Genomic DNA, 13,313 nt, shown 5'->3' with positions numbered 1-13,313 from the left:
GTGCCATGCTCAGGTGGAGGAACTTTTGTGGGTCCATCCCAGCCCAGGGCTTTCCAGGCCTGAGGCTGTTGTGGATGCAATCCCTTTCAAGGAGTTGTCCTGCTGCCCATCAGGTTTCAGGTCCGCCCTGAGTCTGGAGGAACAAGATGCATCCCACAGAGCCCACCTGGGCCCCTGGTCAGGAGAAAGAGCACAAACACTTCACGCAAAGCCACTTAGTCTGAGCACATAGTGGGCATCCATGAATATCTGATGAATGTTCATGGTCGAAGTGGCTCTGAGCCTACGAGTGCTGTGAGAAGGCCCCTTGAGTCCCACCTGGACCATCACTGAGGGCTTCCCGTAGGAGGAGGGCTTTGAGCTGAGCCTCCAAAGGTGGGTGGAATTTCCACGAGGGTCCAGGGAAGAGAAACAGGTTGGCGTTTCAGGTGGAGGGGTTGGCTCTCCCAGAAGGCAGTCTTTAAGCGCGAACAACAAGGCTCGGGGACTCGCTGTCTACATTGGGGGACCCTCCAGTCCTCGCCTCCCGCAAAGAATTTGCAAATATTAGCCATGAGGGGGCGGGGTGAGGCGGGGCGGGGCCGGCCGAGGTGGCGGGTGTGAGGGGGGGATTTGGAGAGCTTCATAAAGCCACAGCAAAGGCACCGTGAGGCTGGTGACAGCGGGCTGCTGGAGAGAGAGCCCAGGAGCTGCCGCGCTTGGCGGGCGCGCGACCTAGGCGTCCGATCCCGGGCTCCCGTGGGGCCCCCGCTCTCGGGGCCCCCGCCCCACCCCCGCCCCCGCAGCCCCAAACCCTCTGGGCCGCCCCAGCGCGGAGGGGGCTGGTCCTCGACGGCTGAGGGAAGGTGCCCGCCCGCCCCGGATGGGCATCGTGGAGCCGGGCTGCGGAGACATGCTGACGGGAACAGAGCCGATGCCGGCGAGCGACGAGGGCCGGGCGCCTGGCGCCGACCCGCAGAACCGCTACTTCTACCCGGAGCCGGGAGCGCAGGACGCAGCCGAGCGTCGTGGGGGCGCCAGTCTGGGGGCGCCCTATGCCGGGGGCGCCCTAGTGCCCGCCCCGCCTGGCCGATTCCTCGGAGCGTACGCCTACTCGTCCCGACCCCAGGCCGCCGGCTTTCCCGGGCCGGGTGAGCCCTTCCCGCCGACACCGGGCGCCGAGGGCTACCAGCCTGGGGACGGCTATGCGGCCCCGGACCCGCGCGCCGGGCTCTACCCGCGTGAGGACTATGCACTGCCGGCCGGGCTGGAGGTGTCCGGGAAGCTGAGAGTGGCGCTCAACAACCACCTGCTGTGGTCCAAGTTCAGTCAGCACCAGACCGAGATGATCATCACCAAGCAGGGCCGGTGAGTGAGACGCGCTGCAGCCCCCGCCGGTTCGCCTCTGTCCCTCCCGCCCGGAACTCCGACGAGTGCTCTCTCTCTTTTTCCCTCTCTCTCTCTCTCTCTCCTGTCTAGACATTGCTAGTGTCTCCGTGTCCCTCACTGTTTTGGTTTAGGCTTTGTGAGGAGGGACAGGGGCTGGTAGTGAGGACGGGAAAGTTCTGGGGGTTGTTTACTCCCGGGGCGATTACACCAACAGGTAGAACTCAAAAGGAAGATGGATGAGAGTGGGTGCAATGAAAAGTTATCTTGGTTTAGGGGAACGGTGTCTATGGGTTCATCCAGAATTGGTGTGTGCCCTGCTCTCTGCCTGAGTGGGGTTCACAGTGGGCAGAGGGGGAGTGAGTGGTGCTGGTCTGACAGGGCCAGACGCCTCTTAGCCCCTGTGTGTGGGGAAACAGAGAGGAGGGCAGAGTGTTGCAGTGTGGGGGACTCTAACCCAGCCCTCATCTTTGGAGCCCCTCGGTGCCCACCTCTCCCAGCCCCTTTGCTGGTGTTGTTCACAGGTCAGCTTTGGGAGGGGTGGTAAGACTGGGATTTGGTGACATGGAGACACGGTCGCCAAGTTTCCTTTCCGGTAGTACTTTGAGATCATATGTCGTGTGTGTGTGTGTGTGTGTGTGTGTGTGTTGGGAGGTGGTAAAGTGTGGGGGGCACATATCCCTTCCAGGCACAGGCCCCTGCTGCAGAGTACAAATGCCTATGGGTCTGAGCAGGTGAAGCTAACTGGGTCTCAGCTAGCATCCAGTCCCGCACTCTTCACACTTTGAGGTCTGTCCCCTGAAAGCCTGTCCACACCTGTCCAGATATTCACTGGTACAGCCTGGAGAACCCATGGTGCCATTGCTCAGGGTCCCCTGGGCTCAGTACATGCGGGGTAGGCTTTGGGGCCAAGAGTGCTACTTCCGGACAGAGCCTCCTGCATAGGGAAAGAAAGAGAAACTTGTGACTTGTGTGGTATTTGTTTAGTAAGCAACACTCTGAGCAGGCCCTGCCTGTGTCTGGAGTGTGAGTGTATCCACCCTTCCCAGTAGGGGCCGGTGTGGGCAGGAGACCAGCAAGGACCTGTGTGTGGAGGGGCTGTGTCATCAGTGGACCCGGGAAGTGTCGAAGGGTGTATACCAAGTATGGAGCTGGGGAGGAAAATGGGAGAGGCCATACTGGGCCTGGGGGTTGGCATTCAATCTGGGCATTGCTGGAACATTCTTCCCTCCTGATGATTTCTGTGGAGTGACCTAGGATTCAGGGACCTGTCCACCAACGACAATTGGCTTCAAGTTGCTGAGCTGTTCCTCTTTCCCTGGGTTGGACCCGGGGAAGTTGGCATTTTGTTTTATGGCACGACCTTCTTCTCCTAAGCCTTCTGATAATTCCTCTCTGCCTACCCCCCAGCCCTTTTGGGTACACCCAGGCACAGCCCAGGCTTCTAGTGCCATTGGATCTGAATTGGAGGGGACCCTGAAGATCCTGTCCAATCCCCTTCCTGCACAGACAGGGAGGGAAACGGGCCCAGAGACAGTAAGAGGCTCTTCTGAGGTACACAGAACATCCATCACTGGTAGAACTGGCTCTAGAACGCAGATGTTATCTGCCTCACTTTCTTTCTCCGGCCTCCCATGACCAAATAGTAAAAACAGCCGCCCACACTGTCCGAAGGCCTTGATGCATTCAGAGTGCTTTCACTTCCATTATTTCATTGTGCGCTAGGTAGGCCAAGCAGTCTCCCCTTTATACAGCTGAAGGCACTGAGGCACAGGGATAGCTAGTGGCTCTACATTTGGTCACACAGAGACCTGAACTTGGGCCTCCACCCTGTCTTGTGGTCAGGAAGCCTCCCTCCCTGGGGCCTGGCCGGAGTCTCCCCACAGCCTGCTGCCAGGCCCCGGCGCCTCCAGGCCTGAGGGATGGGGTGGATGGAGCAGCAGCCAGAACTTTAGGGACCTGATGGGAGCTGGGCTAGCTGCGGGTCTGCCCACAGGCTGTTTAGGAAGGTGGCTCAGGGGATGCATCTCTAGGTGTGGTCCCCACCTATCCTATCTACCCCTACGGCTTCCTTCTTTCCTGTATGTTCCTGCTGAATAATTTTCTCTTGACAAGTTTTATTGTCTCCTTTTCTGATCCATACACTTATTTTCTTTTATTATGAAATTTTTTCATAATTATGAAATTATTTCATAATTATTATGAAATTATTTATTATTTTCTTTTATTATGTATTCCAGTACAGTTGGCCGTTGAATAACGCCGGTTTGAACTGTGCGGGTCCATGTACATGCCTATTTTTTTCAATAAATACTGTAAATTTATTTTCCTAACGATTTTCTTAACATTTTCTTTTCTGTCTTACTTTATTGTAAGAATACATTACATAATACATATAACATACAAAATATGTGTTAATTGACTTTGTGTTATCGGTAAGGATTCTGGTCAATAGACTATTAGTAGTTATGTTTTTGGGGGAGTCAAAAGTCATACTCGTACATGGATTTTTCACTGCACAGGGGGTTGGTGTCCCTAACTCCTGTGTTGTTCAAAAGTGAAAAGAAAAGCAAACGGGCTTCCACCTATCCATACCCAGCTTCAACAGTTGTCAACACCTGTCCAATCTTATTTCTTCTTTATCTTCACTCACTTCACTTCCATCTCTCTGGTCTGCAACTATATTAGTGATAGTATGAAGAATTACAAAGTAAATCCTAGACATGATATTATTTTATCCTTAAATATTTCCCTATGCACCTCTGAAAAGGCTTTTTAAATATAAACACAATACCATTAGCAAACCTGAAAAGAAATTCCTAAATATCATCAAATTTCCCTGACTGTTTCATAAGTGTGTGTGTGTGTGTGTGTGTGTGTGTGTGATTATAATCCTCACGCTTTTGATCCATCTTGAGGGACTGCTTCAGATACTGCAGGCTCCCTGTTGGAAGGGGCAGTGGCCCCTCACCATTTTCTTTGATGTCTCCCCTTGGATCTGGTCTCGGGGGCCCCATGGTCGGATGGAAGGGACAGAGAACACACCACCCCAATTTAGTCCCATCAACCCTGAATCACCCCGTATCTGAGTTTGGGCTCCAGTGATCTGGGAAGTTGGCAGCCATTTTCTTCCATTACTGGCTTCTGAGAAGCAAGACTTGGGCTCAGAGAACAGCTCCCTTTCTGTCCTCCTGCTTTGGCGGGCTGGCCTGACCCTCTGTGGGTTCCAGTGACCTGTCAGTCACCACCACATCACCCACGGCCGTCTTCCTTTTTGAAAAATCCTTCCAGCCCAGGCCCACCCACAGCCGCACAGCCTTTCGCCTTGGGCTGACTCACTTGCTCACAGATCCTTCCTCTCCCACTCACTCTAGACCCATCCCTCAGAATGGACAAGTAGCACAGTCACGCTCTCCTCCATGGGTAGGAATGGGGTGAGGAGAAGGTGGGTCCAGAGACTGATCCAGGCAGCTCAGATGGGGCTATGAGGGGAAATTGAGGACAAAATGATGGACTGGCTAACTGGAGACTTTGGTGTTCAAGTCTCTGTTTGTGTGTTTGTGGAGATTTGGGGTGCCTGCTAGTGCCTACCCTGGACCTGTGTTATGTCTCTGTACAGCACTATGAATGTGTGCTATGAATGTGTTGGCGAGCGTATAATAGTCGACGGTAGACATTCTCAGTAGAGGAAGAGAGAGGCTGGTATTTGTGGGTGTGTGGGTGTACATTAATTGCTGGCAATCCCCACTTTTCTGGGTGTGATTAGTTGATTATTATAATTAAGATAACTTTTGGTAGGTCTGTTGTTAAGTAGTTCAATTTGAATTTGTGTATGTATATTTGAAATTAGGGCTTGATAAAACAATTTCAATCCTGCACGATCCTCCATCACTGGCCTCACAGCCATTGTGGTTTTGCCTTCTCTATATTCCCAACTCTAAGAACTTTGTAAATCGTTCAAAAATGTGTTTAGTTTTAAGGTGGCTTTCATTTGGGCTGACTGGCTTCACTTCTCTTGGGGCAGGTAAAAACAGCTTTGCTTTCAGTTTGGCTGTTTGCTAGTGGCCCCCTGATTTCTATTAATTGGGTCTAAGGTTGGTGGAAGTAGGAGACCCCCTTGATGGCCCAGTGCGTTTCACATTTTGGTAGGTACAAGGCATGGCCCTCCTGAAAGGTGGTACCAATTTGCTCACCCACCGTTAGTGTATGAAAGGATCCATTTTCCCGTAGGCTCCAGAGGACACACAGGCTCATCAGCATTAGATATTACAAATTTTGAAACATTTTGCCAACGTGACTGACAAAAACTGTCTTTTTTCAATTTGTACTTAATGGCGGTGAATTGGAGCATGTCAGAGGTGTTCAGCATGAGGGAGGGATATGATGACCCTGAAAATTATTTCAAGGCTGGGTGGTCCTTAGGGGCAGCAGAGGAATTTGGAGTCTTGGACCCTGTCCTACGAGAGTAGAATGGTCAGTGGTCTTTTTTTGGGGGGTCAGAGGGGCTCAGTTTGGCACCAGACCCATCTTCACTCCCTGTTCCTTCCCAGCAAAGTGTCATGTAAATCAGGGGCTATTTTGGGATTCCAGCTGGTGGTGATTCTAGACTTTTAGGGTGAAATTGAGACCTCCCTACTCCTCTCCTTTTTGTCCATCCTCTTCCTGTATGTCCTCCATTTCCTTCTACTAGTGATACGCAAGATGGAGGGACGGAGACCACGGCCTGTCCTTTGTGGTCACGAGACTCTGGCTCTGCTCTCCTACCAAGGAGCTGTCTGTCACCAAACCTCTCTAAGTCTCATTTTCTTCAAGTGTAAAATTGAAAATAACGTTTAATCTCTCAAAGGACTGGTTTAATGAACTGGCTGCTACATAAGTACTCAGTGAATATGTTCCCTTCTCTTCCTTGATTCCTTCTAGTTTGGATAGGAACTGGTGACAATATAGCAAACATGTGAGTAACCTGACCACTGTCGTATAATGAGTTGGTGGTAGGAATAGGTTGAAAATATTCTCCCACCCTCGATTGCTCATGGTCTCATTCTTAAACGATTTCGCAAGTCAACTGGCCTAGCAAGCCCCTGTGACCCAGGGCCTGGAACCGGAACTCTGGGCACTTGCTCAGGGTTCTTCAGCCTAGCCAGAGGGCTTTGACAACTCTGGGCCTGGGAGAAAGTGGGATGAGGGTGGGACAAGAGAACGGGTAAGCTGAGCTTCACGTCTTTGGAACTTCTTAACAGCTGTCAGAGGAAAGATGGATAGAAGTTATCATCTCCATTTACGGGTGAAGAAACTGAGGTTTGGTTTGGCAATTAACTTATCCAAGGTCATAGAACCAGTGAGTCTCTTGTTCTCAGCTCAGCAGAATCTGGGGAAGAGAGGAATGTGATAGCACCCTCCTGGAAGCCCTCCCCAAGGTTATTAAGGGTGTTTCTCTGGGACCCTTTGGGGACTAGGATCCACTCAATAGTGTTCTTAGGCCCCTGGGACTCTCCCTCCCTCAGGTTTCATGATTCGTGGGCTAGTTAGTGCCTTTCTTCCCATCCTATGGGACTTCTCATAGGAGATGGGGAGAAGTGTATGGGAATGAAAAGTAATGCTGACGAGGGTTGACTCTGCCATTCTGAAAACTCTGCTCTTCCTGCTTGGGTTAGAAGAGGAAGGCTATCCCATTGGAGATGGTGATGGAATTGGTGTTGGTAGAGGCGGTGGTTGTAGTGATGCTGTTGATTGGACTGGTGATAGTTATCGTGATGGTGGTGATGGTGGAGATGCTGGTTGTAGTGATGGTGGCGATGGGTGGCAGTGGTGGTTATAGGGATGGTGGTGATGGGGGTGGTGATGGTGGAGGTGATGGTCATAGGGATAGTGGTGATGGGGGTGGTGATGGTGGAGGTGATGGTTATAGGGATGGTGGTGATGGGGGTGGTGATGGTGGAGGTGGTGGAGATGGTTGTGTTATAGGAGTGCTTCTCTCTCTGAATTTATTACTCTGGCACAATACTGCAGCATCCCAACCCCAACTTCCTCCACTTTCCCTGGGAACCAGGACTTTGAGCATGAGGACTGTACTTGATAGAGTCCTGTTTCAGGTGGATGGGAAACTCCACCTAGGACTTTAGCTACTTCTCTGAAGTCCCAGGCCTAGGGCAGCCCATACCACAGACATCAGGCCCAGGAGGATGGGACAGGGAGACCCTATGGATGGGAGCCATGGGGCTAGGAGTGAGAGCCACAGTGGAAAGGATGAATGACAGACTGAAGTCAGACCAGGGCTTGGGGGACTGAGGCGTGCAGACCTACTAGGAACTACCTATGGGGGACTGGCTTGGGGCTTTGCTCTCTAGTGTGCTAGGAAGCAGACTAAGGTTAGAGACAATGGTGTTCAGCTAATGTCTAGCAACTGACCCTCTGAAAGAAAAGAATTTTAAAAAGCCCTGATTGTAATGTTTGCTGATTTCCGTGGCATAAATACTCCTATGATGGCTGATTTCAAGCTACCCACATGATATCACCGAACGCGGAGTTGAGAAGAGTCCTGCAGTAGTGCACGCTATCTAGTATTTCCACACACAGGTAAAATAGATGTAAATAACCTCAAGACCCGAGATAACAAGAAAATGTAGTGAAAGTATTGGGAAGTGATGTGGTTGAGTATTTATTGCCTTGGTTTATAATATAACGTGTTTCATTGTAATTTCATATAATTTAATTTTTAATTATGGCTGTTTAACAACTGGCTGGCAGACTTCCTGAACATTTCCAGTTGGCTTTCCTGAGGAGTGGAGGCCGGTTCCAGCACACCACATGACCTTTGCACAAGGGGTCACTGTTGGAGGGGTTGAGGGCTGATGGCTATTGGTGGGTCTCTCTGTTCTTCCCAGGCGGATGTTTCCATTCTTGTCATTCACTGTGGCTGGGCTGGAGCCCACCAGCCATTACCGGATGTTCGTGGACGTGGTCTTGGTGGACCAGCACCACTGGCGGTATCAGAGCGGCAAGTGGGTGCAGTGTGGAAAGGCCGAGGGCAGCATGCCAGGTACGCGCCCCCTTGGGAGCTGTTGGTACTCTTTTTCTCCAAGACTGGGCGCCCCCTGGTGGATCTAGGAGGAACCCCTAAACCTCTGCCCTGGATACCTAGAATTTAAGTCCCTATCCCACCCCTCCATCCCATGCTACCCCATCCTCTCCCACTTCTCTTTTCTGTTCTGTTTGTCATCCCTGTTTTGCTCTGGCCTGTATTCTGCTCTGTCCTATGCCCACATCTCCCCTTGCCCTGCCCTGTCTGTTCCCCCTGCATCCTTTTCGACATCCTGCTCAAACAAAGCCCCACAACACCGGGGATCTGGTGCTGGGGGGCTGCGTGCCAAAGAGGTTAACTGTCCACAGGAAACCGCCTGTACGTCCACCCAGATTCCCCCAATACTGGAGCCCACTGGATGCGCCAGGAAGTTTCATTTGGAAAACTAAAGCTTACGAATAACAAGGGGGCCTCCAACAATGCGACTCAGGTGGGACTCCTCCCCACGCACTAGTCCTGCCCCCGCCCCCACTCCCCGGACCTGGTCTCGAGGCCAGAGTGGGGTCCTGCAGGCTGATTCCGTTCTGGAGTTACTTTTCTTCCTCTCTAACTCTGTTTTTTTTTTTTCCCACCCACCTTGTGAGGAATATGATGTGGGAGGAAGCTGAATCTCAGGGCAGACAGGGCATCACATTCAGGCAGACACAGGCCAAGCCAGCTTGGGGGTTTCCCCACCGAACCCTGGGCTGCCATCATTCCTGTACCATGCTGGGCATAGATTCGGAACCCAGTGGTTCCAGGGAATGGATGCCCTGAAAAGCCCTGTTTGTGCTAATACCTTGGTCACAGTGGACATCTGGGAAGAAAGAAATGGGACAGGAGGGTAGAATTGGTGCCCCAAAGGGGCTGGGGACTGGAGTTGAAAGGCCTGGGAGAAGTTACATGATGGCAGGGCAAGGGAATGGACATGCTGACCTCAGGGTGGGGAGATCCTTCAACCCCACCCCCAAACCTTCTTGCTGTCTCTCAGATGATTGTGCTCCAGTCCCTCCATAAGTACCAGCCCCGGCTGCACATCGTTGAGGTGAATGATGGAGAGCCAGAGGCAGCCTGCAATGCTTCCAACACGCATATCTTTACTTTCCAAGAAACCCAGTTTATTGCTGTGACCGCCTACCAGAATGCCGAGGTGGGGGCTGCTCCTGGCAGCCGAGTGTGATCCTGAGCCTGAGCCTGGGAGGGGGCGGAGGACTGGGAGAGTGGGGCCCCCTGACCCCCTTGGGAAGGATTTTGGAGGTTTCCTAGCCTCAGATTCAGGATTCAGGTCACTCTGTTTCCCCTCTCTCTAGATCACTCAGCTGAAAATTGATAATAACCCTTTTGCCAAAGGATTCCGGGAGAACTTTGAGTCGTAAGTGCCACTGGGTTCAAGTCACCTTTGCAGAGGCCACCTGTTCCTTCTGAGACTGGGACTCCAGACATGTGCTCAGCACATTTCCCTCTCTGCCCCTGAGGATGAGAGAGGGTGGGGTGGGTGCTAGAGGGCAGGAGGGCCAGGGAAGGAGGGTCAGGGAGGGTTGTGCTCATAGATGACTGGGTCTGCTCCTGACCCCTGTCTTCTTGCCTCCTATATTTTTTAGCATATATGCATCTGTTGACACCAGTGTCCCCTCCCCACCTGGATCCAACTGTCAATTGCTTGGGGGAGACCACTACTCTTCTCTCCTACCCAACCAGTATCCTGTTCCCAGCCGTTTCTACCCCGACCTTCCTGGCCAGGCCAAGGATGTGGTTCCCCAGCCTTACTGGCTGGGAGCCCCCCGGGACCACAGCTACGAGGCTGAGTTTCGAGCAGTCAGCATGAAGCCTGCATTCCTGCCCTCAGCCCCGGGGCCCACCATGTCCTACTACCGAGGCCAGGAGGTCCTGGCGCCTGGAACTGGCTGGCCTGTGGCCCCCCAGTACCCTCCCAAGATGGGCCCAGCCAGCTGGTTCCGTCCCATGCGGACTCTGCCCATGGAGCCTGGCCCTGGATCTTCAGAGGGGCGGGGGCCAGAGGACCAGGGCTCCCCTTCAATGTGGACTGAGATCACCCCCATCCGGCCAGAATCCAGTGACTCAGGACTGGGCGAAGGAGACTCTAAGAGGAGGCGTGTGTCCCCTTATCCTTCCAGTGGTGACAGCTCCTCCCCTGCTGGGGCCCCTTCTCCTTTTGATAAGGAAACTGAAGGCCACTTTTATAACTATTTTCCCAATTGAGTAGATGACACCGTGAAAAGAGCAGAAACAGTATTATTAGGTTGGAGGACACCAGCTAATGTAAACAACAGACTCAGGACTGAGCAGTCCCCAGCTCCCTCTGTCCCTTCTCCTTTTGTAGTTGGTTAGGAAAGGGATTCTGGGGTTCACTGGCTGCTTCCTCGCTCACAGCGAAACCTGAGTAGAGTGTCCCTTCCCTTTCCTGTGCCCTAACTACAGTCATTTACCTGGTGCTGCTTCTGGCTGTGGGTTCCCAGGTGGAGAACCAAAAACAGAACAAGGAGTGTTTTCTCTTCTGGGGGGGGAGGGGTTTCAGGTGGGGAAGGTGGGGAACTGGAGACTGAACTCGCTTCCTCTGTAGAGGAAATTTCAGCATTTTTGTTTGCGTGTGTGTTAATCCCTGATCTGAAAATAAAGATACATGGATTTTAAAACAGCCAGCCGGGGTCAGGGAAAGGACTCAGGTGACTTTGGTCAGCTGGCCTGGACCTCACCCACTCAGAAACAGCGGGGTCCTGAGGGAGGGACTGGGAATGAGGGTGCATGTCTCAAGAAGAAGGTCTTGGGGGAGATTATGTGTGCGTGCGTGCTTTTCTTTTTTTTATTTTTTTTTTGGAACAGGTTGACTATTTATTGTACAGAGAGTGGTGTCTGGATATATTTCTTTTGTCTTCATCACTTTCTGAAAATAAACATGAAACTGTTGAATGTGTCCTGCTTTGGTGTCCTGGTGGGGTACATGGGGACTCTACTGGGAATTGTAAGTGCACCAAAGCTATTCTTTGGGCTCTTGAACAGTACCTGAAGTTCTGAAGGACCTGTACCATCTAGAAACACGAAGTGGCTTCATCCAGAGGATAAACTGAGTTAGAGCAAGAACACATGTCCTACCTTCCACGTAAGGCATTTTGGGATAGAGAACCATCCCTCTGCCTATGTGTACGCCTTGACCTGTGGAGGAGGGGTGTGAGGGCAAGGCCAGAGGACTGGTCTGGGTGAGGTGTGTGGGCTCCAAGGGAAAGGATGGCCTTCATTTCTCTGCATTTCTAGCAGCTTTGGTTCTCCATCTTCCTCTTAGGATTGTTCAAGGAGTAAGTGTAAATTGGACCACATGAAATTGCTGGTTTTGTAGGTCAAGAACAGCCAAATGTTGGCAATGTCATATGATTCAACCTATTTCATGTGAAGGGTTTTGAATAGTGCCTGATAAACAATAAGCAGTGTGCAAACTATTAGTGTTATTATTATCATTCTCTAGCTCTGTTTCTTTTTATATACACAGCTGAATTGTGTTTGATATATGCTTCTTTTAAGGATTTTAAGAAATGCAAAAAACTATAAAAACAGCAATAAATTATCCCGTCTTACCACCCATCAATAACTATTATTAATATTATATGATTAGATAGATAGACAGAAATACTTTTATAAAATTAGAATCATACTAATTCAACCTCAACACAATTGAATTTTGGTTAACAGAATTTATAAAAATGACAAAACCAAACTTATCAAAGAAACCATCAAAAAACCCCAAACTCTCAGGTGAATGAAGAGAATTGATGAACTCAAGACCAATTTTTCTTCATGATAACAAATGTTTCCTGAAAGAGCACTCTAAGGTTAAGAAAGGAGCTTATGGGAAACATTAAGAGGTTGGAGTTACTATGTTTGCCTCAGCCCATTCCAGGGTATTCCCATTCTAAGGGAAACGTCCTTATGGGCTATGATGTGTTCTCCCAATTGGAGCCTGGAAAACTTCACTTCTGTCACAATTGACATCTCTTCCTTTATTGGTCTCTGCCCAGAGGCTATTTTCATCACCATATAATCAGAAGAAGGAAAAGATAAGGAGACATATTTGGTTCCTTTCTCTCAGATTTGAGAGCTCAGAATTTTGTAAGTGACATCATGAGTTCCACCGCCCTGTACTCTGTGAGGGCAGATTATTCTTCTCCCTGCCCCACACTTTGGAGGTCACTCTCTGGTGGTAACTTATTAAATTGGGCCTATTTCCTGTCTTGGGGAACAGTTAATGACAAGTACAATACTCTTCTCCCCCACCGTTTTTAAATGGGTTTTGTTCACTTCATTAGATACGAGTTGAAGGAAGTTGTGATCAAGTCATACTCCACCATCTTTTTCCAGAAGTCTGACTGCATATGTTTTGATGCTGTGTCATAAAGTTTCATCACTATTATTTCTTCTCTATCAAATGTACCTTTAACTGAATATATATATATGTATATACATGTATATACATATATATATATGTATATGGCTGTAATATATGTATATACATGCACAGTCTTTAGTTAATGTAATGCATTTAACCTTAAATATTTTATGCACTGGCATTAATATTCCAATTTGTGCTTTGTTTTTATTTGAATTCGTCTGATAAATTTTCTCATATTTAGTTGATAATGACTGAGTTTCATATTTGTTGTAGTTATGTTCTTGTCAAGCAGCAAACTAATGGATTTAAAAACACATTTTAAGACTTTTTACTTAAAATATTTTCTGTTTATTTATAAATATAATAATCATTCATTAACCCACCACACAACTCAAAAACTAAAACACTAATAATATCATAGTAATAATAATTATTATTATTAATAAAATAATAATATCTCCTACCTTTCCTTTATAGATAACCAGTATC

General features: G+C 49.8%; 1 protein-coding gene across 1 annotated transcript; it reads left to right on the top strand.

Moving 5' to 3' along the window:
- The first annotated feature begins 654 nt into the window (after nt 1-654).
- On the top strand, nt 655-11,350 carry TBX21 (T-box transcription factor 21). Its single transcript, XM_033090864.1, has 6 exons — nt 655-1,347; nt 8,250-8,404; nt 8,755-8,876; nt 9,417-9,575; nt 9,736-9,797; nt 10,027-11,350. Exons 1-6 carry the CDS (start codon nt 863-865, stop codon nt 10,643-10,645), a joined length of 1,602 nt encoding a protein of 533 aa, XP_032946755.1. The 5' UTR covers nt 655-862; the 3' UTR covers nt 10,646-11,350.
- Nucleotides 11,351-13,313: the final 1,963 nt, after the last annotated feature.

Source organism: Rhinolophus ferrumequinum, chromosome 21 (genome assembly GCF_004115265.2).
Source record: "Rhinolophus ferrumequinum isolate MPI-CBG mRhiFer1 chromosome 21, mRhiFer1_v1.p, whole genome shotgun sequence".
Taxonomy (NCBI): Eukaryota; Metazoa; Chordata; class Mammalia; order Chiroptera; family Rhinolophidae; genus Rhinolophus; species Rhinolophus ferrumequinum.
The sequence above is the reverse complement of the archived record's forward strand: the minus strand, read 5'-3'. Positions and strand labels throughout refer to the sequence as shown.